General features: G+C 54.1%; 9 protein-coding genes across 9 annotated transcripts; 2 read left to right on the top strand and 7 right to left on the bottom strand.

Annotated features, from left to right (window-relative positions):
* Positions 1–174: 174 nt before the first annotated feature.
* LRP88_03238 (cleavage polyadenylation factor subunit CFT2) lies at positions 175–3,110 on the top strand (the record flags this gene model as incomplete). The annotated part of the gene is made up of 2 exons (XM_083239866.1): positions 175–320; positions 380–3,110. The coding sequence occupies 2 exons, from the start codon at positions 175–177 to the stop codon at positions 3,108–3,110; spliced, it is 2,877 nt and encodes a 958-aa protein (XP_083104996.1).
* A 593-nt stretch (positions 3,111–3,703) lies between these two features.
* Positions 3,704–4,399, bottom strand: LRP88_03237 (integral membrane protein S linking to the trans Golgi network-domain-containing protein; the record flags this gene model as incomplete). Its single annotated transcript, XM_083239865.1, has 2 exons — positions 3,704–4,094; positions 4,149–4,399. The coding sequence occupies 2 exons, from the start codon at positions 4,397–4,399 to the stop codon at positions 3,704–3,706; spliced, it is 642 nt and encodes a 213-aa protein (XP_083104995.1).
* Positions 4,400–5,011: 612 nt separating this feature from the next.
* LRP88_03236 (cytochrome oxidase c subunit VIb-domain-containing protein) lies at positions 5,012–5,422 on the top strand (the record flags this gene model as incomplete). Its single annotated transcript, XM_083239864.1, has 1 exon — positions 5,012–5,422. One exon carries the CDS (start codon positions 5,012–5,014, stop codon positions 5,420–5,422), a length of 411 nt encoding a protein of 136 aa, XP_083104994.1.
* A 902-nt stretch (positions 5,423–6,324) lies between these two features.
* On the bottom strand, positions 6,325–9,256 carry LRP88_03235 (1-phosphatidylinositol-4-phosphate 5-kinase; the record flags this gene model as incomplete). The annotated part of the gene is made up of 3 exons (XM_083239863.1): positions 6,325–7,053; positions 7,104–8,073; positions 8,121–9,256. The coding sequence occupies 3 exons, from the start codon at positions 9,254–9,256 to the stop codon at positions 6,325–6,327; spliced, it is 2,835 nt and encodes a 944-aa protein (XP_083104993.1).
* Positions 9,257–13,639: 4,383 nt separating this feature from the next.
* LRP88_03234 (DExD/H-box ATP-dependent RNA helicase DHH1) lies at positions 13,640–15,312 on the bottom strand (the record flags this gene model as incomplete). Its single annotated transcript, XM_083239862.1, has 4 exons — positions 13,640–13,768; positions 13,862–15,073; positions 15,135–15,213; positions 15,269–15,312. The coding sequence occupies 4 exons, from the start codon at positions 15,310–15,312 to the stop codon at positions 13,640–13,642; spliced, it is 1,464 nt and encodes a 487-aa protein (XP_083104992.1).
* Positions 15,313–16,421: 1,109 nt separating this feature from the next.
* On the bottom strand, positions 16,422–18,267 carry LRP88_03233 (acyl-CoA dehydrogenase/oxidase; the record flags this gene model as incomplete). Its single annotated transcript, XM_083239861.1, has 4 exons — positions 16,422–16,915; positions 16,966–17,704; positions 17,752–18,044; positions 18,153–18,267. 4 exons carry the CDS (start codon positions 18,265–18,267, stop codon positions 16,422–16,424), a joined length of 1,641 nt encoding a protein of 546 aa, XP_083104991.1.
* A 1,068-nt stretch (positions 18,268–19,335) lies between these two features.
* On the bottom strand, positions 19,336–20,631 carry LRP88_03232 (multifunctional nuclease RAD27; the record flags this gene model as incomplete). The annotated part of the gene is made up of 3 exons (XM_083239860.1): positions 19,336–19,857; positions 19,910–20,476; positions 20,533–20,631. The coding sequence occupies 3 exons, from the start codon at positions 20,629–20,631 to the stop codon at positions 19,336–19,338; spliced, it is 1,188 nt and encodes a 395-aa protein (XP_083104990.1).
* Positions 20,632–20,930: 299 nt separating this feature from the next.
* Positions 20,931–23,258, bottom strand: LRP88_03231 (uncharacterized protein; the record flags this gene model as incomplete). Its single annotated transcript, XM_083239859.1, has 3 exons — positions 20,931–22,081; positions 22,543–22,775; positions 22,840–23,258. The coding sequence occupies 3 exons, from the start codon at positions 23,256–23,258 to the stop codon at positions 20,931–20,933; spliced, it is 1,803 nt and encodes a 600-aa protein (XP_083104989.1).
* A 1,722-nt stretch (positions 23,259–24,980) lies between these two features.
* LRP88_03230 (uncharacterized protein) lies at positions 24,981–27,133 on the bottom strand (the record flags this gene model as incomplete). The annotated part of the gene is made up of 2 exons (XM_083239858.1): positions 24,981–27,021; positions 27,078–27,133. 2 exons carry the CDS (start codon positions 27,131–27,133, stop codon positions 24,981–24,983), a joined length of 2,097 nt encoding a protein of 698 aa, XP_083104988.1.
* Positions 27,134–27,846: the final 713 nt, after the last annotated feature.

Below are 27,846 nucleotides of genomic sequence, written 5' to 3'. Positions count from 1 at the left end.
CCTTTGTTGGCCGGCATCGACGAAGCCAACAATGTTTATTCGATAGTCGCGATCCAAATCATCGTAAATATCTTTTTATTCACACTCTCTTGACTGGGCAAAACATCATGCTGTGGCGATCAATCTAATCATTGACATCCTCCCTTTGATGACTTTTGCGACGCCGCGCCCACCATGTTCACCTTTTGCCCCCTCCAGGGCGCCCTCTCCGAGTCGCCCGCTTCGCAGTCCCTTCTCGAGCTTGATGGAGGCGTGAAAGTGCTGGTTGATCTAGGATGGGACGAATCATTTGACGTTGGCAAACTCAAAGAGATTGAGAAGTAGGTGTTGCTGCGCTCGCCGTTGCGAGGTCACGATGGCTAACAAGATGTGCATCCAGACAAGTCACGACTCTCTCGCTCATTCTCGTTACACATGCGACTGCATCTCATCTTGCCGCCTACGCACATTGCTGCAAGAATATACCACAATTCACGCGAATCCCCGTATATGCGACACGGCCCGTCATCGACCTTGGCCGCACCCTTATTCAAGACCTCTACAACTCGAGCCCTGCTGCGGCGACGACCATCCCACAGAGTTCGCTATCCGAGACTGCCTACTCGTTCGCCCAGACCGCTACGACGGCGCAAAACCTTCTCCTCCAGTCCCCGACCAACGAAGATATTGCACGATACTTTTCTCTAATCCAACCGCTCAAATACTCGCAGCCACATCAACCTCTTCCTTCACCCTTCTCACCACCACTAAACGGCTTGACGATTACTGCATACAACTCTGGACATACCCTCGGTGGCACAATATGGCATATCCAGCACGGTCTGGAGTCGATCGTGTACGCTGTGGACTGGAACCAAGCGCGTGAGAATGTGTTTGCCGGTGCAGCCTGGCTGGGAGGCGCTGGAGGCGGCGGTGCTGAGGTCATTGAGCAGCTACGGAAGCCAACTGCGCTGATATGCAGCAGCCGGGGCGCCGACAGGACTGCCCAGGCTGGTGGTCGTGCCAAGCGAGACGAGCAGTTGATTGATACCATCAAGGCATGTGTGACGCGAGGAGGCACAGTTCTCATCCCCGTGGACTCGAGCGCTAGAGTTCTAGAACTATCATACCTGCTGGAACATGCGTGGCGGACGGACGCTGCCTCTGAGGATGGCGTGCTCAAGGCAGCCAAGCTGTATCTGGCTGGGCGCAACATGTCGAGCACAATGCGGTATGCCCGAAGTATGCTTGAGTGGATGGACGATAGCATCGTCCAGGAATTCGAGGCTTTTGCCGAGGGCCAGAGAAAGGTCAACGGTGCGGGTGACAAGAAGGAGGGAGGACCATTCGATTTCAAATACCTACGACTGCTTGAACGAAAGGCCCAGATCGTGCGACTACTGAGCCGCGGCTTTGAGAACGTCGAGACGAAGGGACGAGTGATTCTGGCGAGCGACAGCAGCATCGAGTGGGGATTCTCTAAAGACTTGATCAAGGGGCTGGCTAGAGACTCCAGGAACTTGGTCATCCTGACAGATAAGCCAGGTCTGTCAAAAGATGACAAGCCATCGATTGCGAGGACGCTCTGGGACTGGTGGAAGGAACGCAAGGACGGCGTTTCGGTGGAGCAGACCAGCAGCGGAGACAACATCGAGCTTGTGTATGCTGGTGGACGAGAATTGGAGATTCGTGAGGCTCAACGCCAGGCGCTGGAGGGTGACGAGTTGGCAGTCTACCAACAATGGCTGGCAACTCAGAGACAACTCCAGGCGACACAACAGAGCGGTGGCGCGGCCGGGCTTGAGGCGTCAGCCGATGTCGTTGACGATGCTTCGTCGGAATCTTCGTCCGACTCTGAAGATGAGGATGGTGAGCAACAAGGCAAGGCGCTCAATGTTTCGACGACAATCGGACAAGCTGGCCGGAAGAACGTTGTTCTCAAGGACGAAGACCTCGGAATCAACGTGCTCATCAAGAAGAAGGGCGTTCACGACTTTGACTCTCGAGGAAAGAAGGGCAGAGAGCGGACGTTCCCCATTGCGATCCGTAGGAAGCGTCATGACGATTTCGGAGAGCTCATTCGACCTGAGGATTACCTCCGCGCAGAGGAGAAGGAAGAGGATGGCCAGGATAACGCCAACATGGAGGCTGCAGACGACAAGCTCGGCAAGAAGCGCAGATGGGACGATGTGGCCAAGAATGGAGTTGGGGCCAATAAGCGTCAACAGACCACAAGAGCCGGCTCTGTTGATGATGCTGAAGCTGGCGCAGGCGACGGCTTTGTGCCCGATGAACTCGACAATGTAGAGGATATCGAACCTGAGGAGCCAACAGGGCCATGCAAGCTCTCATATCAGACCGAGACCGTCACAGCCAACCTACGCATCGCGTATGTCGACTTCAGTGGCCTGCACGACAAGCGCAGTCTCAACATGTTGATCCCGTTGATCAAGCCCCGGAAGCTCATCCTGGTTGGAGGTGGACGGGAGGAAACACTCGCCCTGGCAGAAGACTGCCGCCGAGCTCTGGGAGGCGATGCCGCTGTCGGCGATGGGTCAAGTGAGCGCACAGTCGATGTGTATACACCTGAGATAGGCACTCTGGTGGATGCCAGCGTCGACACCAACGCCTGGGTCGTCAAGCTCGCCGACTCTCTTGTCAAGAAGATCAAGTGGCAGAATGTTCGCGGTTTGGGTATTGTCACCATCACCGGCCAGCTGCTGGCTACCAAGCTCGACGACGCTCCAGCGGGAGACCAAGACGCAGCCAACAAGCGTCAGAAGACCGAGGAAAGCTCGACAACGGCCCTCAGCACCGTCGTGGCGTCTCCCATGCCTACTCTTGACGTCCTCCCCGCCAACCTCGTCTCAGCTGTGCGATCTGCCGCCCAGCCGCTACACGTGGGTGACCTGCGCCTTGCGGATCTACGACGTGCCATGCAGTCTGCCGGACACACGGCCGAGTTCCGTGGCGAGGGTACACTCGTCGTCGATGGAACCGTTGCAGTCCGCAAGACGGCGACAGGACGTGTCGAGGTGGAGAGCGTCGGCATGCCCACTGCTCGCCGGAGCACGTTCTACGAGGTGCGCAAGGTGATTTACGATAACCTGGCCGTCGTCACCGGTGCATAGAGGCACTCAGCGAGGTGATGGCTGGATACTTGGTAGACGCTCAGAAAACAAAGGGGGCATAGTCAATGGGATAGCACGTTTTTTCTTGTACGTTACAAAAGACGAAGGTGTATTTCTCTTTTCGGGACCTGGAGTACGTTGGAGAGGAAATATGCTCTTGGAGATTGGGGAGGGATTAAAGATGAGGTAGATAAATGATAATCCAACAATGGGTCTTATGAGATGGACTTTGACTTGACTGTGCATGGTGGACTTGACTATGTGTGCTTGGTTGCTGACATGCGGTCCTGTCAATGAAAAGGGGCTCACGTATCAGCCCTGGCTGTATGTTGGAATAAACCCAATATATGGCTAGGTAACAAGTCACATCTCAACATTCCGACATGGTCAAGGTTTGCCAATACAGTTAAATAGTTCCATCACAGTATATTACAAGCGAGAAGCCTTGGAGTGCGACTCTGAGATTGTCTTTCGTATAATGATACGCCTCAACGCCTGGCCGTACAAGTTTCTATCCCAAGATACCCAGCATTCTCTCTTGCCTGGAGTGACCCAATCCCATCTCTTTTTTCTTTCTTTCTAAACTCTCAAAGTCATCTTACAGGCTGCATAGGCGCCATCTCATACTCTCCATTCCCTCTTCCACCCGGCACAGCCATCTCCTCCTCATCCCTCGGCTGCTCCGTAACGGTGGCTTCTCCAGCGGTAGCAGGAGCACCAGCAGCGGGGGCAGATTCAGGTCCCGTGGCTGCCAGGATTCTACGGCCGCCAAAGAAGACGGGCTGCAGCTCCCGGTACCGGCAGCCCCAGATGCCGAGACCCACGGAGAGGGCGGCCGAGGCGAGCATGGTGAACCACCACATGGCGTGGCGGGGGAGACGGCCGCTGTAGAGGGTTGCGACGACGAGGTGGAGGAAGTGGACGGTGAGGGCAAAGTCTGGGACGAGCTTCGATCGAGCGACGAGGGCGACCATGGCGACGGATCTGTTGAACTGTTAGCGACTGTATGTGTAGGAAGGGAAGGGAGAAGAAACTCACATGCATAGTCCTCCGTCTAGCAACAGCACAAACGCCATGAGCCATCCGTGCGTGGTATCCCCCCTAACACCCTCCCATCCAAACAGCAGCGTGAAGCTGAACCCCGTACCGGCGACGAGCGCAGTGAAGACGAGCAGGACCAGCGCGGAGAAGTAGTAGATGACCTGTAGCGTCGCGATCTGCGTCGCGATCTTGAGGGGCGCCAGTTCCGCCAGGGCGCCCGCGCGAGGGGGCTTGCGGCGTCGCGCCATTCTTCGTTTCTTCGGCTAGTCTTTGATCTGTGTTTCTTGGTCGCGTGCGTGTGATGGAGTTCGTTCGGTATATCGAAGTTGTTTCTGGAGCTTGGATAACAGCCCCTGTCGATCTCGCCTTTCCTGCGTTCCCACTCAGAGGGAAAAAATCTCCACTCTTGAGAGAACGAAATAAACACCAATAATTAAGGAAAGACGAGCATTAAATCGAAATACGTAGAATCACGCGAAATGAAAAAGAGGTTGGATCGAGGTTGGGGTGCGCATGAGCAAGGCAAGGGCAAAGGAAGGGACATGTTTCCTTCTCTTGGGTCACGCACCAGCCACAGCCACAACTAGGCTTCGAGCTTTCCCCATGCGCTAAACCCTTTTATGATTCACCGCTTTTGATTCTGCCGCTCCGACTGAGCCGGCTCTCGTCATAGGTTGATTGATGCATGTGCTCATGAGATTTTGAACTCCAGTCCATCCCACCAGAGGAAACCCACCACAGCTAAGAGCTTGCAGCATCACACTCTTTAATACACACTCAAGCTCCAACACCACAATCAATCCCTCAAAACCAATCAATCTCTCCTCGACCAATTGACCCTCCCCCACCTCCCATACACAATGGGCTTCTGGCCCTTCTCAAGCGACACCCGCGGCGACGCCATCCGCTCCGGCGCCGCCATCCCCAACCGCCAGGAGCGCAAGGCCTGCTGGGCCGCCCGCGACGCCTACTTTGCCTGCCTCGACGCAAACAACATCATCGACGCCACCAAGGATGCCTCGGCCGCTAAGAAGGCCTGCCCCGCCCAGAACGACGACTTTGAGCGGGACTGCGCTGCGGCGTGGGTAAAGTACTTTAAGCAGTGGCGCGTCGCCGACATTCAGAAGAAGAGGAGGCTCGATGAGCTGAGGGCTCAGGGTGCGCAGGAGATGACTGTTACTACGAGCTTTGCCCCCGAGGGCGGTGTTGGTGAGAAGGGCAAGGGTGTTGAGGATATCCAGGATATGTTGGACAGGAAGAAGGGGAGGTAAAAAGACGAGATGGATAGAAAAGAGTTGAAAAGCCAAGTTGGAACCAAGAAACACCACAGGGCCATCAAGAGAAAATGTATTTATACCATTGTACACTAACATGTCATCACCAGCTCACCAAAACTTCATGTACATACAACAAAATGTACTACTACACTACTGTTACTGTTACTTCAGCTACCTTCCAGGCTGATTGATATAACGCGAGTCTTATCCTACCCTATCTATCTATCCCTACTACCTAATCCCGCCCTGCAAAAGCCCTCCCAGCTTGATACAACCCAAAGAGAATGAGTATACGACGCAAAAGGAATGAAGTCGAATAAAGGGGTTATAAGAAGTGAAGACTGATGATCAAGAAAACTGAAAAAAAAAAGACGAGTAAAAACAAACAAACTGTAAGCGTGCTCACTGTGGTGGTATCATCCATGTTCTTCTTTTTTGTAACAAAAAAACACCCATATCTGCACATTCTCTCCCTCTCCGGATGCCCCTGAATACAGGTCGGCCTTTTTAACGTGCAATGTCCTCCCTCCTCGCCTCTCCCTTCTCCCTCGTCCTCTCCTCTCCGCTCCTTCGTCGACAAAGGAAAAGGAAATAATAAAACGGAAAGATGAAGCTGCTTTCATGAGCGTAGCTTGGTATGCCAAAAATTGTCCAAAGGGAAATAATAGTTTGTGGTAGCAGGGAGGCAAGGAAAGAAAGAAACCAAAACAAAAGAGGTGCCGCCGTATGTCTCGCCTTTCTAATGCATCGTTTGTGGTGTGGTTGTGGTAGATAGATGATGATGATTCCGTCTCTCGTCAAGCTTCTGCGCTTGCGTCGTTCGCTTTCTTTCTTAATCATGAAGCCGGCCGTCTTTTCCTCCGAGCTGGGTTGCCACATCTGACCATGGTAGCAATCTATGCCACCATTCTCACCCCGCTGTCGTTCGTCTCCCCCTTTCTTGGGAGCGGCGGCAGTTCCTTGTCGAGGCTATTTCGCAGCATCGAGACATGGTCAACAGGCCCGGTGCTGTGGTTCATCCCGGCATATCCGCTGTCGGCACTGTCCGGCTTCTGGTATCCCGTCTTGGGTGGTGTAGGAGGGGGTGCCCTTGTCGGAGGTAGGCTCTTGTTCATATCCTTGGGTGGCGTCTCGGGTCGGCTGTCGTCTCGACCATTCTCGCCTGCTTCCTCAACAACCGGCAGGATGGGCTCATGCTGCATCGAGTCACGCGCATCGCCCCTGGAGCCAGCAGTCGTCAGGACTCGGTCAGGCACCTGGTTCTCTGTGTGCCCGTGCCTTTCTGCTCGCTCAGCTTCCCTGCTTGCCTTTTCTACCGTCTCTTGAGCTTCCGGAGAGCGAGGACCAGGGGGCGGGGGAGGAACATGAGTCGGCATGGGTGGGATGGCTTGCGACGACCTACGACGCGAATTCCAGCTCGACACCCTCTGGCCCGATCCTTGTGCCTCAATCATTTCCTGATCTCTCCTCTCAGCCTCCCGATGAGCCTCTTCGGATGACATGGTCACCCCTTCGATGAAATGGTAGAATCGATCACCATACTGGGCAGGCGGTAGCGCCGAGATCTGTGACCTGTCGCTCGACAAGCCCTTCCAGAAGTGTTCAATCTTCTTGATTATTCCGTACTGTATCTCATGTTAGTCTCACCCTTGCAAATGCCAAGCATAATACTCACGTGAGTCAGGCAGTCGATGACTCCCAGGTAGTAAATCTCATCCGCTGGGCTGTTGTCTTCGTGGGTTGCCCTGAATCCACCATCATCCTGGTTGAACACAAACCCGGATCGGTTGTGACCCTCCTCTAGCTCATCCGGCATCTTGTTTGCCGATTGACCCATGGGTACTGGTCGCTCCTGACGGATCATCTGCCGTAGTTCCCTGGCCTTTCGTGCATTCTCCAACTTGGACGGCGTGCGGAGGAGGACCGACGCAGGGTCGTCATCAGGAGCCTTCTCACCACCAGGGTTGAAGACCTGCAACGTCTTGTCACGTAGATTCTCCTCATTGCCCCGCGAGACATCATGGATGCCAACCAGTAGCGAGTAATCCATGATGTGAAGGCGCTTTAGCAGAACAACATCCCTCTGCAGTTGTTCCAGGAAGAGTTGTTTCTTCCGGATGCCTAGCTCCAGGTTCCGCTGCCGTCTCATCCAGTTCAGATCCTTCAAGGTCGCACGTGGGTTCTTCTCCAAGTCCTCCTCTCTGTAGTCTCGGCCAATAGTTGATCCCTTCAGGTCAAAGGTGGTGTGAATATCCCGGTGTGGTGGGAACAGGTTGTTCATCACCACAAAGTGGATCTTCTTGCCATAAGGCATCTTGACTCGGTGCAGGCCGTAAAACTGCGAGAGAAGTGTGTTGGGGTTCTCCTTGACGTGCTCGTAGTATTCCTTCAAGATCTTTCGGAGAAATTTGTGCTCGGCGTGGTGGATCGTCTTGATGATGTACTTATAATCTCGTGAAAAGTAGAAAAAGCTGCCACTCTTGCCGGGAGAACCAAGCTCTGACAAGATATACTTGCCCGTGAGGGACATGAGATAATCGGCAGGGTCCAGACGGAACAGTGAACGTAGGCGACGGAAAACCCAAGGGGCGTAGTCCTTGAACTTGAAGTCATACTTGGCTGATGGAACCAGCTCATTACCGGCACTGTTGACGTCAGCATATCGCAGGATTAGTGTCAAGAGACAACATACATATCAAATGTCGACTTCTGCTTTGTCTCAAAGTCGGCATCAGTCAATTCCCGGTCGAGCTTTGCGTTCGTCCGTGAGACTGATACTCGGATACCTGTCAACATGTTGTAGGCCGTTACCCAGTTGGCGTGGGTCTCGTCCACCTTGGTGCCGACAATGACGCGTTCGTCATCCTCCTCTTCCTTCTTCCTCCGCTTGCTGGCCCGCTTTGCCCGTACTGCTTCTGTCCACCGGAGGGCGTCCTCATCTGGAATGATCTCGTCTCGGGGTGCGTCCGACTGCATCGACCTGGTTGGTCTTCTACCCAAGCTCAGAGATGGCCGTCGGCCACCAGTCGCAGGAGCGCCGGTCGGAGAGAAGCGGCCACTGGCCTGTGCCGTATCCATGCCATCCCTGGAGCCTCGACCAGGTGTATGCTTTGGCACGTCGAGTGTGTTTCTCTGCTTGAGGCCGCCTGGGCCCGGAGCCTGAAGGAGACCTGGGGACGAACCTGCAGTGTTACCAGAAACGTAGACGGGCGGGGACGACAACCGGTGAGCGGTGGTTGGCAATGCTGTTTGTGATTGTGAGCCACGCGGCTCAGGGGGAGGAGGAGGGGCTGTGGTCGGGGCATCGAGGCTCCTGCTCGGGGGCTTTTCATAGGTCTCCTCGGCTGGGGGCTCAGAAGGCAGAGGTTTTGATAGTGTGGTGGGATACTGATGGCCGTTGCTCGATGTCATGACGGGGCCGTTGCCATTAACATCGGCCGAGGGTCGATATGTGCGGTCGGGCAGAGTCGCGGTGCCATTGGGCATGGGCTTTTGGCGGAAGACGTCGGTGTCGTCATCTTGGCGAGGAGGATAGATGGCTGTAACGGACTGGCCGTTGGAGATAGAGCTCATGCTCGTAGGCCTCGTGCCGTTGCCATTCATAGGCGTCGGCGTGGGCTCGGAGACGTCGGAGGCGTGAGTGGATGAGATGGAGCTCTCGTCGAAGCTCTCATTGATGGTGTCGGATCGGGTGTGGCGGATGGAACCCCCATTCACCCTCTCCTTGGTGGTCGCGAGGCCGAACTGGTTTGTGGGGTCGAGGTTGAGGATGTCGGAGTTGTTGGAGAAAATGGCCGAATTGTCCTCGTTGTTGAGAAACGATGGCATTTCGAGCGGGGGGTCGAATGAACTCGCTGGAGGCCAAGACCAGCGAGCGCTGACGCGGTTAGATGCTACTTGTGTGAAGCGATGCTGGATGAATCCTGGCTCGTGATCGGGGAGGTGAGGTGGCTACGTTTGTCGTCGAGATGCTGTCGCCGTCGAGGTCGTCGTTGTCGAAGGCAGTATCTCGCTCGGTATCGGTTTCGCCCTTTGGATTCCAAGCTCTCAGTTGATACGACAGTCGAATGCAAGAATGAGCAAGGCAAGGTGCGAGAAGAGGGAAATTGGGTCGAGTCTCTGCTGGGCGGGCGCACAGGGTTCCTTGGCGGGTCGACCAATAGGGCGGAGCTAGGCAGGGACGTTGCGCTGGAGAGGGGGTCAAGTCGAAGCGAAAGCCCAGGAGGCGACAAGGAAAGGATAAATCGAGAGGCGCAGGCGTGATTCGGCGACGGAGGGAGGGGATTGTCGTTGGATGAAGATGATGGGGGGAGAGAGGATGGAACCGGTTCGTATACGGAGTTCCCAAGTAACGTACAATCGGAGGTTGAGCTGGGAGAGGTGAAGTGAGGTACGTAGGTAGGCGAGAGAGAGGGTAGGTAGAGGTGGTGAGGCTGGGAGAAGCGCTGGCTGCCCGGGCAGGGAAAAATTGACGGGACGGGACCTGGAAGTTGCCAGTGCAAGCAGCTCCTGCCTTCCCTGGCATGTACCTAAAACTGGAAATGAGGCGCGTCGGGGGTGTACCCAGGGGAGGGAAGGGGGAGTGGAGGGGAGGGGAGGATGGCCCGGGGGATGCCCTGAGCCGTGCGTGGGGCCCTTCTTTTTCCACTGGACGCAGCGTAATTCAGGGCACTGTCGAAGCGCTGAGGAGTCGGGCTGGGTCTGTTGCAGTGCAGGGCGCTCAGCCAACCTGGGCTGGGTCCTAACCAGTCCTGTCCTGTCCTGTCCTGTTCCGCCAAGAAAATGGGCTAGCTTGCGTGGCAGAATGTCCTTTGCCAACCCCGGCGAGCGTGGTCTTCAAGGACTTGAAGGCTTGGCCTAGTCTTGGCCACGGGCTTAGCAAGCCGAAAGTTGATGCTCCCACGCTTGGCTTGACTTTGACCTGACGGCGTCTTCTCGTAGCGTCCTCTCGATTGCATGTGTGTGTGCCGTCAGCATCAGCACCAGGAACGCCATAAATTCGTATAATACAGAGAAGGACTGCATGTATGTGTATGCGTGGTTACGGCTCTCATCTGGAGCATGGCTCGTTCCATCTGGCTCGTACAGTCTGTCATACGGATCAAACGGGATCCTTGCCAATGCTGTGTGGTGAGGTAGTCATGTATGGATACGTAGGTACTGTATCATCCAGCGCCCATCTCATTCCAGGCCCTCGTTCCAGACGAAGCCAAGCAAAAAGCAGCAGAATTTCTGGGTAAGGGGTTTCAAACTTCGGGCTCACTCTTTCACCAAGACATGAGACGACCTTTTCTCGATCACGAGAATTATTCGAATTCGTTCTCGATATCGATTTCGATAATTTGACAGACAACGCTCATCAGCTTCGCCTCCCATCCCCACCAGCTCCATGTATGGAATCACCCCAGGCACCGCGCGCCGTCCTGCTAAGCCACGGGGGGATCATGGAGGACCCGCCCGGCGGTCGGCTCCAGCTGACGGACATTACATTAGCAGTGTTGATGCTGTCTCGCCATGTCTGGCGCTTTTACTTGGCTGGACAAGAGAGAAGAGTGCCGGGCGCAGTGGTTTGTGCTACCTTACGCGCCGTCTTTTTTCTATTCTCGTCCCCCCATGAATTTGGATGAGATAATGCATAACAATTGGAAGTCGTAGGGAGAACTGATCGACAGTCCCCTGTTTTTGTGGCCACGCTGATTGACAGAAGATCATTCTCGTTTTTCCAAGTCTTTCTTGTTCCAAGACATTTAGACCCCCTGACTACTTTTTTTTTTCTTCACCGCTAGCATATTCCGTCATGGATGCCCTAGGTACCGTTATGACACCCAAGTGCTTGGCTTGGGGTTCCATGGGTTTGTGTTGATTACTTCATGTGCCCAACCCGCGATATTGCATTGGTCCTTGGCACCAACACACCACGGCCAGAGTCAGACAAGAGACACAGAGACCTTGCTATCTCCCTCTGTCGCTACCTACCAACTAGATCCGCAATGATTAGGTCTCTCTCTGCTCTCACGTTTCCTGCCGTCAAAAATCGACCCTGGCCCATGACCCTGCCACTGATGGCATGTCATGACCAAGGCCAAGCCCGTCACACAACCGACACTCTACACGACCTCTCTCGCTCCTGTTGCTACGTCGATACGCGGAGAGCCTCCCCGGTCACTATCGCTCTCCCATAGCAACACGGCGCCTTATTTTTTTCCCCAATTAATAATTTAGTTTCCCCCCGCACATAGTTTCCTTTGGCGGCCTCTTTTACTTTCTTTTCCCATCTTACCCCTGGCCTGGGTTAAGCTATCTCCGATCCGTCGTCGAGCACGGATCTCTCGGGGTCCGCGAGGAATGCGGTCTTCCGTGACAAGGTGTTCGTCTCACACAAAGGTGTCTCCACCGGTTGCATGATGGGATACGGGATTCAAAACAAGATGTTGCTGCTCGAGGCACCATTAATTGTCCGAGTTCAGCATGTCAGAGAGTCTCGTTGAGGAAAGGGGGAAACACGCAGTGAGCCGCAGATCGTGGGCATGCCTTTCGGGAAGCACTGCCATCCCGAGACCAAGGATCATTGAGCCGCTAGCTACAGTAGTGCCCTATCAGCTGGCATAAATGGATTCGTGGCTGAGTCAGTCAGATCTACAAAGCAACATGCATGCACATCATACATAATTCTCACGACAGCCTCACACTCGTATCGGATACTTTGAGTTTGCAGCGTTGCAAAGGGTCCACAGGCAAATTGTCAAAGGCCATTGCTCATAAGGGGGTGCCTTCCATACAAGGTAAACAAATTATTGTAGGCTCTTACATGATTTGAAAACACTTGGACTGCATGCAATTCGGCTCTTCGAGCTCATGTCAGCTTTCATCACCATCCCCTTTCGCTAGCATCTCAGCTGGGACAGCCTCCCCTCTTGTGTGGCTTTGATCCTTCACACTCCACTGTGTAACAACAAAATCTTCAGTCCAGGCAATGCACGTCACATGTCAAGTCCAAGCACCATGATTTCATCCATCATCGACACCAACATCATGTGCGCAATCGTCCAAACTTGTTGAGGCATCAACATTGAACATCAGGATGCCATCTGTCAGCTTCCCAACAACACGTCAGCACTCAAGGTTCAACATGACACTTCGCATGAGAGAGAAAATGGAATCTTCCATTGCTATGCTCAGATAAACCATCTGCCTCACCGGCCCCAGCCATGCCGTCACCAAGATACGGCAACCCGTGCATCCTGCAGACATAAGCCGAGCCGGTTCGAAAGTCATATAGTCCACCCAGCTGTCCCTCCCAGAGGTTTTTTTTAGTTTGTTCTTCTTTTTTCGTCGTTTTCGTCAGCTTGCTTGCCGCTCACCAGCAGCAGCCTCCCTGGCTCCATCCTCGACCTCGTCGCAAGGCGAGCAGTCCGAATCGAGGCCATATCTTGTCTCCGGATGGCCCAGGGAGGATCAGGTGTAAAGATGATTCCCAAAAGGTATCATCAAGAAACATCCCCCCAACCCCCAATACTTCTAGCAGAGCCCACGTCCCATCTCATACGAGGTCCGTTCGTCTAACGTAGATTTGTCGTCAGGGTATCATTCCCCCATGCCTTCCGCAGAGGTGCCGTTCAACCCACAAGACCTCCACAGAAAACCACAGCCCTCAAATGCAAACCGGGGGCAACGCCATCCTGCACAAAATGCCTGGAACGCCCCGAGTCTCAAAAAGCCCTCCGGTCCCTTCTTCCCACACCGTGGCCGTGCCCAGCCCCAAAGCAGGTATGTCTACCGTAGTCGATGCCCAAAGAACACCTTTTCCTTTGCATCTTCCAGTCCCGCTTTCCCTTCGTCATCCGTAGATATCATGAACCAAGCCGAACAGAAATCAAAGCCGATGGGTATCGTACAGACCGACAAGTTGAGTTGTTGTTTGTTTGTGTGTGTGTAGTCGCAAAAGCAGAAGCTGATCTACCGGTCCCATAATGTGTGGACCGTCGAGTCTGTATCGCAAGTGTGATGATGCCTGAAAAGGGCAGATGAAGGAGTGTTGAGTCGTCGTGAGCCATCAGCGATGAAATCTGTTCCGCCGTTCCATCCATTCGCCAGAAATGTGCGAATAATGTACAATCCAACCATAAAAAACAGCCCAATACGAGAAAATCATGTCGAAATGTCAACCGTTACCCCGTCTCCCCACCTAACGCCATGCATATGTGTGTGATATTAGGTTTGGGCTTCACGGGGCGGGCCGCGACCTCGTCCGCCTGCGCCTTGGCCGCCACGACCGCGATATCCACGGCCTCGGCCACGACCCCGTCCGCCTGAGAAGTGCTGGTTGTTGTGCTGGGCGCTCTGGCTCTGCCAGTTACCCTGGCCCTGTTGAGGCAGACCAGCCTGCTGCGCCTGCTGGGGCTGGAATGGTTGCTGTTGCTGCGGCTGCTGAGCCAGCGCAGCGGGCTGTTGGCCCCTCTGGAGGTTGGAGATGGGTCGAGGAATCGACTCAGGGTTCTCGTAAACGTAGAGAGACTTGTCGATGCTGGCGGGGATAGGCTGAATCTCAGTGCCCAGATCCCTTTCAATGTTGTAGAGGTTGAAACGGTCGTCCCAGTTAATCAGGTTAATAGCCAGACCCAGGTGGCCATAACGGCCGGATCGACCAATGCGGTGCAGATAAGTCTCTGCATTCTTGGGGAAATCAAAGTTGATGACGACATTAACCGCTTGGATATCAATACCTCGGGTGAGCAAGTCGGAGCAAACAAGGTTTCGGCAGACACCGTTTCGGAAATCGTGGAAAACACGGTTTCGAGCATGCTGCTGCATCTTTGCGTGACTGTAGAAGCAAGAGTAACCTAGTTCAGTGATTTTCTTGGCAAGCAGCTCGACTCGGTTGGTCGAGTTGCAGAAAATAATGGACTGGTTGATTTGGAGCTTAGAGAAGAGCGTGTTCAAGCAGTGGACCTTCTGCTTCTCTTCGACAAAGGCGTAGTATTGGGTGATACCCCTCAGGGTGAGCTCGTCCATGAGGTTGATCTCGTATGGGCTGACCATGTTCTTGTCTGAAAAGTCCTTGACAGACAGAGGGAAGGTGGCGGAGAAAAGCATGACCTGGCGGTCCTTGGGGTGGAATTGGAGCAGTTGCTCGATGACGGGGGTGAACTCAATGGAGAGAAGCTTGTCGGCTTCGTCCATGATGAACATGGGGCACTCGCTGAGGTCGGCAACATTCTTGCCAGCGAGGTCAAGAATTCGGCCGGGGGTGCCGACGACGATGTGGACGGGATCCTGCAGACGGATAATGTCATCTCGAAGACCGGTACCACCAGTCGTGACCATGACATTGACGCCGAGGTGCTTGCCGAGGGTCTTGCAGACTTGCGAGGTCTGCATGGCAAGCTCACGTGTGGGGACAAGGATGAGGCATTGGATCTTGGAGACCTTGGGGTTGATGCGCTCCAACGCAGGGATGACAAAGGCAGCCGTCTTGCCAGTGCCGTTCTTTGCTCGTGCAAGGATATCTCGTCCAGTTAATGCGACAGGGATAGCCTCTTCTTGAATTGGGGAGGGCTTTTCGAAACCAGCTTCGAAGATTCCCATGAGCAGGTCTCGCTTCAGGGCAAAGTTCTCAAACTCGAGGCCCTTTGTGTTTGTGACATCCTGAGAGGCGCCAGGTCAGAATGCGGGGGGGACCATGCGCCAAAGGGAATCGGGTGCATACCTCTGTTTGTTGTCGGTTATCCTTGGCGGGGAGGTTCAAGTTCTTCTTCCAGTCGTCATTTCCAGTGGGCAGGCCATCACTGCTGGGGTCAGCGCAAGCTCACACACGAGGGCCGCGAGGGCGGCGCAGCGGACCTGATTTGGGTAGATTTCAGCTTGTCTGCTAGCTGATCCGCCATTGCGCTAGTGGGATCCGTCTACGGATCGAGGGAGAGTGAGGAGGATGATATTATATGCAAAACAGCACAGAGGTTGACCTCTCAAAGGTGCTGGTGGCGCGAGGGGAGGCAGCAGTTGAGGAGCTGCGAGGGTTGATTTCGTGTCGTGTGGGGGGAGGTCGGAGAGGGCCCGTCCGGTTGCACTACCCGGGGAATGGAATCGAAGCGGCTTTCGGGGAGGGAGAGAGATTGAGGTATTGTTTCTTTCGCTCGTGTCAGGCGCGCAGCCGAGATCGCGTGGGTATTCGTGGTCGTGGAGGGAAGATTGTTGTGAGTTGGTACGTAGTTTTTGAAGAAGGAGAGAGAAGTTGTGAGGCAGGCTCAGGTTTAGAGTTTGAAGGTGAAGGTGACGCTGGTGTGTGCCTCATGGCGGCGGAAGGCCCTGCATTTCCTGGGTCACGTGTTTGCCTGCGGCGGGGCTGCCCGGTTTTGGTCGTAGTCGTGGTCGACTCACTGACCTGAGGTGAGGTGGGCAGGCTTGGCTTGGCAGATCGATCAGCTGGTCGGAACTTGCCAAGGGCTGAATTGGTTGAAGGAGGCGGCCGAGGCAGATATTCCATACAAGGAGTGGTATCGGTTCGTGGCGTGTTCGCGAAAGCAGAGGGGAAACTCTATTCGGTAAAAAGTCATGAGGATGGATGCTTATTGAGCAGGGGAACGAGCTGCTCATGCTACAATCCGCCTCCTTGAAGCTACCTTCAGTGGTTGCAAAGCTCTTCAATCTCAGTATACGCCTTATGCTCCTCGATCTTTACCTATCTTCTGGCCAAAGTTCATCCCCAGTCTCGGCAGCCATCCAGAAACAGTTCGCATCGCGGCTTCTGGCATCATGACGTGGGAGGGGCCAACCAGGGGCCCTGGAATTGGTTTCTTGATCTCGCTTGGCCAGGGCAGTTATGCCTTCACTTCAACAGCTATCATGCCACAAATCCTGTTTCCATTGGCTCGAATAAAAGTAACCATTCTTCGCTCTAACTGGGCCACATTGTATCTCAACGTGGCTATCCAAACTCCGGTATAATAATCGTACAAAACCAATATAAACATCCTACAGCTTAATCATAAGCATTCTAAAGCTTCATACCCATGGCCTTGGCCACCCTCAAACTCTGCCTCATGCTAAGGTCCAGCATAATCTCCTCGCTACCACCAGGGATAGCATATGCCCTCACATCGCGGTAGAGTCTCTCGACCTTGGCGCCCTGGCCACCGCGCGAGTAGCTCAGACCACCAAAGATCTGGCTGGCCTCGCGGGCGCAGAACTCAAAGGTCAAGGTCGACTGGGCCTTGAGGCCGGCGATAGGGCCTCCCAGCCGTAGCATGGCCTCGGTCTCGCCCATGCGCTCGCACTGGTAGATGAGGTTCTCGAGCCAGTTGTACGAGGCCTCGATCTGTCGAGCCATGTGCGCCAGCTTCATCCGGATCACGGGGTGCTCGATGAGCTTCTTGCCAAAGGTGCGTCGCTTGTTGGCGTACTTGACCGACTCCTCGTAGCAAACGCGGGAGAAGCGGAGGGACTGGATGATGATGCCCATACGCTCGTGGTTGAAGTTGGTCATGATGACTAGAGCCGTTAGTATAGGTGCAGTCTTGAGACTCGGTTAGAGAGCTTACCTCGGAAACCCTTGTTCTCCTTGCCAAGCAGGTTCTCAACGGGAACCTTGACATCTTCAAACGTGATGTACGTTGTACCAGACGAATGCACACCCTGGCAGTTCATGCGGCGTGTCGTGACACCCTCACCGCGCTCAATGAGAAGCAATGACACACCATTCATGCCATTCTCTCCCGTCCGGACAGCGGTGGTGAAGTAGTCACACCAAATACCGTTGGTGATCCACTTCTTCTCACCGTTGACGATGTAGTGCTTTCCATCCTCGCTCAGCTTGGCCTCGCAAGTCAGGTTGGCGACATCACTGCCAGCATCTGGCTCAGTGATGGCAAGACAGATGCGCTTGTCTCCGTTCAGGATACCAGGCATGATGCGGTCCTTGAGCTTCTTGGAGCCAAACTTGATGACAGGGGGGCAGCCAATGCCGAAGCCTCCGATGACGTTCCACACGAAGCCGCCGGATCCGGTGCGCGACAGCTCATCGGTGATGATCATCTCGTGGAACAGATCCCACTTCTCAGGGGGCACCGACTTGATGCCCTGGGGCACGTAGTTGGTAGGGTACTTGACGCCGAGCAGACCGGCCAGGTAGCCCCGGCGGCCCATCTCCTTGTAGATCTCCTCGGGAACCTGCTTGGCCTCGTCCCACTCAGTGACATTGGGCTCGATCTCAGCGTCTATCCATTCACGGACCTCGGCGCGAAGGGCAGCATGAGTCTCGTTGAAGTAGGGAGAGTGGTACTGTTCAAGTCAGCATTGGCTCAACACATTGCCAAGGTACAACTCACGTTCTGGTACCAGCTAGGATCGCCAAAGGGAATCTGATCTCCATAAGGCTCAAGAGCGTCCGCCTCCTCACTGCTGGAAGCCGCCTTCTCAGCAGCAGCAACAGCCTTGGGTGTAGCCGCAGGAGCGGGAGCGGGCTTAGGCTCGGCCTTGGGCTCGGGGGCCTTGGGCTTGGTGTCGAGGGATCCGACCTGAAGCTGCTTCTGGTACTTCTTCAGGATGCTCTCGTTGTGGTACTTCCAGAACTGCTTGGACGCGTCCTTGCCGGCGACACGCTGGAGAATCTTCTTGCCGCCTAGCTGAGCGTTAGAGAAATGGTTCATGCACGCGTCTGTGGAGTGCAGGTTGCAACTGTTTGTGGCGTCTGGAGGCGCAACGTAGAGTTAATGGAAGCTTTGCTCACCTGGATGGTCATCTTGAAACTTGGTCACGTCGTAGACATCGCCATCGACAACAATGTACAAGTCTCCGGGCTTGTTATGCGACGCAACGTCGCTCTTGGTAAATACCTGGGCCATCTTGGGACTCTTTTTCAGGTGTTGATGATGGTTGACGTGAGAAAATGTGAGATTCCCAGGGTTAATCTTACAGGGAAAGGCGCCAAGAAAGTCTAGAGGTACACAATAGAGAGAGGGAAAAGGGAAGAAGAAAAGGAATCAAGAGATCTTGCCAGGATGGTTTTATCTTCCCCACGATCCATCCCCCTTTTAAATTCAGTTCGGCAAAAACGTACACTGTCGACAATCACATGTTGTCCGGAGTGTGCCTCCACCCCCAGAATAACCCCGTCTAGGTTTCTATTTCCCCATACTTGGGGTCTCTTTCACAGGCTGACCTCTTCTGCAGAGCAGGTCATGCATGAGTCGTTCGCGGCGCTTCTCGATGCGGTCATGGTCATGTGCCCTGCGCCTCGCTCTGACTGCGATGGACAAGAAAGCATGTGAAAGCCAGAGCCAAAGCCCGCGCCGCGCCGCGCCGCGCAACAAAAAAGAACAAAAGCCAACCTGCTTACTAGCGCCGAGAACCCTCGTGGCGACCCTGGGGTGTGTCTGTTGATGTCATGATAGGACTGTGTGGGGATGCCGAGGTTCGCTCTCCCTGTCCAATCGTACGTCGACAATTGCCAAAGTCTCCCCGAGGCTCGTTCCACGACTCGCTTGCTCCTCCACAGGATTCGGGCGCCATGTGTAAAAGAGGCCAGGGACCGAGATTGGGGATGCGGAGAAGATGCAGGGTCACTCAGTCGGGCTCGGGCGTGCGTGATTTTGGTCAGCAAAGAAACCTGGGGAAGATGAACATCCACCATTCGTTTGGTCATCATCTTTTGAATAGCGTCAATTCGACACACGAGCCTTCCATAGCAGAGGCATAATAATAGCTAAGCAGCTGGGCCTTCCTCTCTCAATCCCAGATAAATGCACACCAAGATAGCAATTCACCTCGATCATCACGAAGGATGTATCCGTAGCCTCACTCCACGCGCCAAAACTCCGATCCCGATCCCGGCCAGACCAAGCCTCTACTTTTTCAGTCCTTTCGTCCAGTCCAGCACATTACTTCTCACCGCTCTCGAGTCAGGCACCTGCTTATGCGGCTCCGCGGGGCTTCGCCTTAGCCGCCGCCTTGTCCTTCTTCTCCTGCTTGAGCTTCTTCTTCTTTTCCTCGTTCTTCTCTTCCAGCTTCCGCTTGTGCGCTGCCTTCTGCGCATCCGTCTTGGGAACCGGCTTGAAGAAGCCCTCTAGACGAGCTTGTTGTGAGCTCTTGAGGTTCTTCTCTAGACGCGCGCCTCCGCTACGGACACGATCCTCCGAGAAACCCTTCTCCGTGACGAGGAACTGCACCAGGCCCTCAATGTCTGGCTTCTCCCACTTGACGTCGCATTCGGGGTCATCGGCCTTTCTCACATCGGGCTCGAAGAACAGATCCCGCGCATCCTTGTAGGGCCAGTCCTCGGGAAGCACATACTTCTTCTTGGGGTCCTTCTCCATCGCCTCGACAATCTTCTCCAATGAACCGTGATCACGAATCAGCTTGAGGGCAGTGGTAGGGCCGACCTTGGGGATAGGATCGAGATAATCGCAGCCGAGAAGGATGCAGAGATCCACAAACTAGGCAAAACAGTCAGTAAAGGAAGGGTTCAAGGTGACTAATGTGACGTACCTGCTTGCGCTCCATACCAAGTCCCTCAAGAACCTTCTCCAGATGAATCTCTTGAATGGGCTCCTTTCGCTGCTCACTGAATGTGAGGTGGCGTAACAGAATGGGAGAGTTGAAGCATAGAGTGTCCATATCCTCACTGGCGGCCGCATACACCTTGCCAGCCTGCGCTAACACAGCACATTGGGCCTCAGCCTCAGTGGGCGCGATAATGAAAGGGATACCCATGAGTTTCAACAGGCGCTGGCACTCGGCGTTGTGCTCTCGGGTGACACGGACAGTTCGTCGTGAGAACTTCTCGACCTCCTCTGCTGTACCCGTCTCTTTGGCCTCCTCGAGGCCCTCGGTGGCTTCTTGCTTACGCTGGAAACGCTTCGCCAGCTCGCCGGACTTGAGCTTAGGAGGCGCACCATCGAAGACGTATAGAGGCTTGATACCGTTGTCGACCATGCGGAGAGTACGGTAGAACATGCCCATCAGATGCGACGTCGTCTCGCCACTGTCGTTCATGAGCTGCTGACCATCGGATCGTACGGCGATGAGGAAACTGTAGATGCTCATCGAGGCATCCTTCAAGGGTGAGCCTTGGGAATGTACCACGCCTGGAGAACGGAGTATCGACTTACGATGGCGACCTTGCGGCCAAACTGGTTCTTGATTTCACCCTCCTTGATCGCATCTGGAGCTTCCTCCTTGATGATCTGAAAGAGCTGCTTAATACCCATCTTGGCGACTTTCTTCTCTGTAGATGCGTGTTGGGTTGGTGAGGGAGAAGAGAGAGGTGGGTGTTGCCTGGGAGTGAAAAGACGAAGAAGGAGGGAAGGGGCGCAAGTGGGAGGAAACTTCAATTGTAACGAGGAAGGAACTTGACGCGTGCGGGAACGTCATGACGCGCCCTGTCGCGCCGAAATTGACAGGGATCTTAATTGACCCCACACCGTGACCTCCGCGCTCTGCACGTACATTACTTCGTATGCGTCCTTCATGTTGTCAATTCAAAATTATTTCTCTCTAGATAAGTCGCTCATATTTCCCACTCAGCGAGAACTGCCACCGATGACGCTGTATGCGGATGGTCTGTACCAAGCACTCGCTCTCGTAGGACAACGCAGCTTCGCATCAGGGCTAAAGCATCCCTGGTACGGCCTTGCTTTTTCCAGGTAATAGCCAGGTTCGCCATGCTCGTTAGCGTATCGGGATGCTCCTCTCCTAGCACTCTCTTCCTCGTCTCTATCACTCCCACCTGTAGCTCTTCCGCCTCCTTCCATCGACCTTGGTTCGAGAATGTCGACGCTAGGTTGGCCATGCTCGTCAGCGTCGAGGGATGCTCCTCTCCTAGCACTCTCTTCGTCGTCTCTATCACTCCCACCTGTAGCTCTTCCGCCTCCTTCCATCGACCTTGGTTCGAGAATGTCGACGCTAGGTTATTCATGCTCGTTAGCGTATCGGGATGCTCCTCTCCTAGCACTCTCTTCCTCGTCTTTATCACTCCCACCTCTAGCTCTTCCGCCTCCTTCCATCGACCTTGGTTCGAGAATATCGACGCTAGGTTGTTTATGCTCGCCAGTGTATCGGGATGCTCCTCTCCTAGCACTCTCTTCCTCGTCTCCATCACTCCCACCTGTAGCTCTTCCGCCTCCTTCCATCGACCTTGGTTCGAGAATGTCGACGCTAGGTTGTTCATGCTCGCCAGCGTATCGGGATGCTCCTCTCCTAGCACTCTCTTCCTCGTCTCCATCACTCCCACCTCTAGCTCTTCCGCCTCCTTCCATCGACCTTGGTTCCAGAATGTCGACGCTAGGTTGTTCATGCTCGTTAGCGTCGAGGGATGCTCCTCTCCTAGCACTCTCTTCCTCGTCTCTATCACTCCCACCTGTAGCTCTTCCGCCTCCTTCCATCGACCTTGGTTCGAGAATGTCGACGCTAGGTTAGCCATGCCCTTCAGCGTGTCTGGATGCTCGTCCCCTAATATGACCTTCCTAGACTCGAATGTCCGTCGGTGCAGCTTCTCAGCCTGAGCATAGAATCCTTGGCAGCTCAAAACTTTTCCAAGAAGTTCCAAGGCATCAAGCGTCTCAATGCCATCGTTTCCGCTCTCACTTCGGCGAGCTTCTACCAATCTGCGAGCCATTTCCTCCGCGGATTGGTATCTTCCTTGGATCATCAGCACATCGCCTAATTCAAATAATATGTCTAGGGTCTTAGAATGGCTGGTCCCGAAGATAGGCTCCGCCCTAGACAGTTCTTCTCGCAGACGCTCTTCGTCCGTTTGTTTATACCGATACTGCAGAGAATCTGCTGCAGTATCCAGTTGGTCTTGAAAGGCGCGTGGAGTAGGGGGAGAGCCCGAAAGGAGGCTTGGAAGAGGTCGATAGATAGGGGCCGGGCTTTGTCCAACAAAAGTACCGCTCTGAGGCTGATCTATGCTCCATGCGGAGAGGGCAGGAGAAGAAACCGCAGGACTCTGGGCGATTGGCATAATTCCTCCTGGTGAGAAGTTGGGACTTTGCGCTGAGGATGCGGGACTGGGGGCCAGGGAACCGCGTTCGGAAATAGTTCGACAACACACAGCGGATGGGGTGGCTTCAGCATGTCAGCCGTGGTATGCAGGCAATATCCGTCACACGTTGACTTACATGCCGCGGGACTAGGAGCATACAAGAGATCTTGAGGGACCTCATGTCTGTTCATCCATCGGTCGATCTTATGCGGTTCCACTGTACTGCCTCTGACCGTGAAGATTAGCTCCCCTTTGTCGCTATCAGCGAGCTTCCTTTGTTGTCGTTTCCTGACAATTGCCGCCATCTCCACTGGCTTGATGTTCTTGTCCTTCCCCCATTGGCTTATGCGTGTTCGATACTGGCGTATCCTGTAAAGCACATATCAGTACAGTTTTCAGGCTGTTTCGCTCCACCTTGGAAAGAATCCCGTACTCAGCAGTAAAACCAAACTCCTCCTCAATCTTCTTCTTAACCTCCCCCAGTGATAGCTTCTGCGTAACATGAAGCTCGAGGATTCGAGCTTTGTATGGCTCCCAAGCCTCGGCGCGCAGGGTCGGGGCCTTTTTCTTTCGACGCTTGGGGGGTGGGCCCATGAGAGTTGCAGGCATGGTTTGGGTATCACCAATATCGCGAAAAGAACCTGCATTCTGGGGCGCGTGGATGAGAGATTCTTGAGGCAGATTGAGTGGATGCAACACGTGGTTTTGGTCTGTCATAAACTGTCCATATGGTGCTTGCCACTGTGAAACCGAGCCGTCGAGCGCTGGGTGAACGCCATAGGACCAGTAAGCTTGCTGTTCAATGGGATTAAGCTCCCTGAAGAAGGCCGGAGTAGTGGTCGAAGGGTCCATGTTGATAATGGATCTCTTCGCGACTCGGCTATGCCAGCAACAAAGAGCGAATATACCTGCTAGAGAGGGAATAGAAAGTAGGGGAGGGAAAATGATGCTGCATGTCGGAGAGGACTTGGTGTGAATATATACTGCAAAACGCCCGAGGAAGCAGACACGACTGCAGCTCAAAAGTCCTATCTTTGGTCGCACAAATAAGGTCAGCAAACAGAGGGCGAGGGTCTGGGCGTAAGCCTCATTACGGGGGGCTTAGAGCATTTTGCAAAACTACTATTTCGCTGCGAGGCAGGGGCACATCCATTGCAAAACTACTATTCCTGCCCCCTGGCCTTGTGCAGCCTTTTGACCAAGCAAAACTACTATTGTACGCCACATTAATCATCTCCCACCCAGTGAATTGTCCATACCGCTGTCTTCCCTTGACCGAGTGTGGAGCCAAGACGGTTTACGTGTGCGTTTGTTTCTCTGCCCTGAGGCGCTCCCAGCCGCAATGGAAGCTTCACTCAAAAGTACTATTTCGCGCCCAAGGCATACCATGCCAGCATTCAACAGTCATGGACGACCTAGACAATGGGTTTTAAATGCAGAGAAAGTCGTCCCGACTTACTGCTATTGCAAAACTCCTAAATGAAGCCCTATTAAAAGGGCTGTATCCTCGCTGTTATGTGAGGCTTGTGCTCAAACCGGTACAAGACGTTTTGTTTTACACGGCCGCCCGTCAACCTTTCCCCAACCTAGAGCAATTCGTTCTACTGCGTCAACGCACACGGACACGGCAAATCTCATCCCCAGATATCGCACTATGGCTCAAGTAATGCTGTCTGCTGAAGTCATTATTTCTATTATATTCGGCATCCTTCAGTTAACTGTCGGACTTGTTTCTCTCTGGCAGCAGCGCCACCTTCGCTGGACGACTGGTAAACTCTCTTCTCTCCGAGGTAATTACTGAGGGCTGATATAATGGCAGATTCGAGGCCTGGAAGGAGAAGAAATACTTTCTGAGAGCGCAGAGAGGCCTGCTTACTTGGTGGGGGCTTGACAAGACTGGAGGCAGAATTGAACTTGGATAAAAGTAAGAAACAGGCACAGTATTCCCGTGTTGCAGGATGGGATGCACTCGACGCGTTGTTGGAGGTGATCGAGGTGGTTGGATGATGAAGTTTACCTCAGCCGACGAGGTCTTGAACAACCTGGTTGATGGACCTAGTCGCAGCGCACAGCAGATATTAAACAAATGTATCGACGCTCACCACTCCCAGCCCAGGCCATAATATCCCCCACCAACTTCAGAACCTCCCATCATCCTCAAGGCAAGCCCCAAAGAGTCAAGAAGGCCTCTCGACCAGCAGATAACAGGATACACACTGGGAAGCCGGGAGATGAGTGCACAAGGCACATAATCCACTTCCCTAACCCACCTCATTGCTGATGGCGTCGACAAAGTACTGAGTACTTGTTTGTTGATATACCGCTCGGAATACAAAGCAGTCAAGGATGGGTCTCTCCTTGCGCTCCACCTTGCCGTGCGGAATAGCCAAAGGCTAACATAGGAATCACCGGGAAGAGGAGCACATCACGTTCGGAATATGGACTGCATCCTTGGCTGGTCCTCCTATATGTCGTGTGGTTGGGTTGGGTATCGTACATTTTCGTCCCCAATCTTCATTATTTCATCCTCGATATCTGCTCGCTTGTCAGTTCTTCTGTTGCTCCAACCATCCTTCATGACCTCCGTCGGCCTCCGTTCATGCTGTCGAGAGTCTTGTCAATCTCCATAATATCCAACATCTCAACCTCCACGTCTCGCTTTGTAAAGTCATCCGTCTCATCTGCCGCGTCATTCAGGGTGTCCATAAAGTCGAAGCCAACACGGGGCCGTGATGGTGCCCGGTTATTCGACACAAGATCACCTGTGATGTCATGTTGCCCAGAGGCAGACCGTAGTCGTAGTGTCCCAGGCTTGACGGTGCTAAGGTTGAAAGTTGCCTTGGCCGGCCTTCCTGGTTTGCCATGCACGATGATGGCATCTGACTTCTTAGAGAACAATCCCCGTCTTCGTGTGTTGACAACTGCGCCAATCTTCTTGCCCGGTCCGTCATCTCCCTCTCGGACGATGACAATCCTGGAATCGCCGAGAACCAATACATCGGCAGGGAGGTCTCCGTCTTGGATGGCGGTATGATTGGCGTCTACCACCAGACCAACTCCATTGCACCTCTCGCCCAAGAGACCAGTGGACAGATCCAGGAGCTTGACCATCCTAGTGGGTTGCGCTCCGCTGAAAATGTCTACACCAGCACCAGTTCCTCTACGAAGCTGGGAGTCCCAGAATCGCAGAATACCAGGAATGACGCACACGTGTTCCAGGCCACCAACCCAGAGCACGACTGTCTCGTCTTGGACGGCGTTTCCGCTTGTTGGTAGAGCCGCTACCGTGATACCACCCTGGATCGTAGCCAGGCGATCAAGAGTGATGGCAGAGCTGAGGGAAGCCGTAGCCTGACGTCGGGTGTGTGGGGTCATAGGTGCAAACTCCCCAGTGCTGGTCTCCTTGTTCTGCATAGTAACACTGCGGAGCGAGCTCGTTCCCTCCACATATCCAGACACGTTGAAAGCCGATAGCGCGGCTCCACGAACTCCAGACTTCAGCTTGCTTGAAAGGATAGCACCCGATCCAGCAGGGCTAACACCGTCAATGTCCCAAATTCCCCACATGCCATCAGCAAGGAGAGCCAATACAGCGCGGCCGTGTGCTATCCAAGCGGCGTCGAGAATAGGCTTCCTTGTTGCCGAAGGGCGAGCAAAAGGCTGGTACAGGGACAACAACCAAGAGCCCTGGCCTGGCAATGGTCCAGTTGCATCCGGGTCGTTCAGAGAAGCAAGCGCAAAATCATAGATCCGCACGCCTTGCACCGCAGAGACTGTGAGCAGCTGTGTTGTGTGCGTGGGGTTGAAGGATATGCTCTTGAGGGGGTTGGGCAAGTACTCAGTCTGGAACGGTTCAAGGGCTCTTGTGGGCTTGTCCTTGGGGTTCAGGGGCACATCCCAGAGACGGAGGACGCCCGAGGCCTCTCGCGAGTGTGAAGCGACGACCGCCCGTGACTTTGTGCCTGGTCGCTCAGTGGCCGTGGGCATGATCAGGTTGATGGCGATGCCCTCGCTGTGCTTGCTCTGGCCGCCAAGCAGGATGAGCGACTCGCCCCAGGCTCCAGAACCAGCATTGCCTGCTAGGAGATCATTCCTAAGCTCCGGCCTCGCCTTGCTCTCTGGAGAAGGAGGAGTAAGAGGAAGTGTGATGACGTAGACGTCGTTGGTAACGCACGAGACAGCAAAGACCATCTTCTCGGTCAAGACTTTGGCTCCTCCCCAGGCGGCATCCTCGGCAGGTGTTAGGGTCATGGGCATCACCGCAACCTTCAACACCGACGTCCCAAGAGCCAGGTCGAGCGTCTGTACAATCTCGGGGTAGGGGCCATCCTCAATCTCGTCCTCGAATTCGGGCTTGTCCTCAAATTGGGGCGCTGTCTTGGACTTGGCTGGCGGTTCCTCATCGTCCGAGTCGATAATCATGATAGAGTCCTCGCTTGTGCCATTCTGCTTCTCGTTCTCTTTCTCGGGCGCCTTCTTGGCGGCCTTGAATCGCTTGCCGCCTCGCCAGGCAACGGTCACACCGTTTTCGTGACCGTATATGAGGATGGTCGCACCCTGGGGAGACTGGACGGGGCATGTTTGCACATCGTTGACACGTCGCGAGAGATTGTATCTGTGGGGGTCAGCTGGCGCTCTGGATGTCGTCCTTTTAAGGCGAGGGTGTCTTACGTGAACTGTGTGTTTTGCGCCGTGCGACGGATTCGGGGAGCTGTGATGGAGCTCATCGTGCAGCTGAGCTGTGGGCGAAGAGCCCTGTGAAGAAGTATTGGGGCTATATGTCGATGAGGAAACGCCTCTAGGGCTAGTGGAGGTCGATTTCTGGGTTAGGGTGGGCGATGGCGCAGATTGAATGGTGTTGTGATGGTTGAGCTGGTGCCTTCCAACTGTTTGGAGCCAGGAACTTTTCCAACGCGACGAGATCGCGCCAAGCTCCCAGCTCTCTGGTCACGTGATTGGCGCAACCTCCAACGACAACTCAATTCGACTACCCTGGACGCCTTGAACGCCGAGCCAGTGCTGGCCTTTGTGCACCACCCACATCCCATATTGATCTTATAGTGGTTAATCACTCTCGTCTTTGCTTCTTTCTTGTTCTGGTAACACATTTTTTTAATTTGTGGGCTTTGATGTGCCGAAGGAGCAACAGTCAGACAACGACTAAGCAACAAAGCTTATCTCGTGACAGCAAATGTAGACCATGGAAACCAAGAGGGCAAGCAATCCCCAGTCCAAGAACTCAATCTGAAAGTGGTGTCCTAAGAGAATACGGGAAGTTTTAGTTGCGTGCTTGTTCCACCCCTGCCGTGCTGACTCCCACCAAGTATTGATCGAAAACTTACCACGGATCTTTGAGAAGCACAAGGCAGGTCGAGAACAAACAAGACGGACAAACCTCAAACCTGATAGAAACCGGAGGTGAGCGGAATTGGGAAAACCG

Source organism: Fusarium phalaenopsidis, assembly GCF_050370095.1.
Source record: "Fusarium phalaenopsidis strain FUZ10S chromosome Unknown contig_32286, whole genome shotgun sequence".
Taxonomy (NCBI): domain Eukaryota; kingdom Fungi; phylum Ascomycota; class Sordariomycetes; order Hypocreales; family Nectriaceae; genus Fusarium; species Fusarium phalaenopsidis.
The sequence above is the reverse complement of the archived record's forward strand: the minus strand, read 5'-3'. Positions and strand labels throughout refer to the sequence as shown.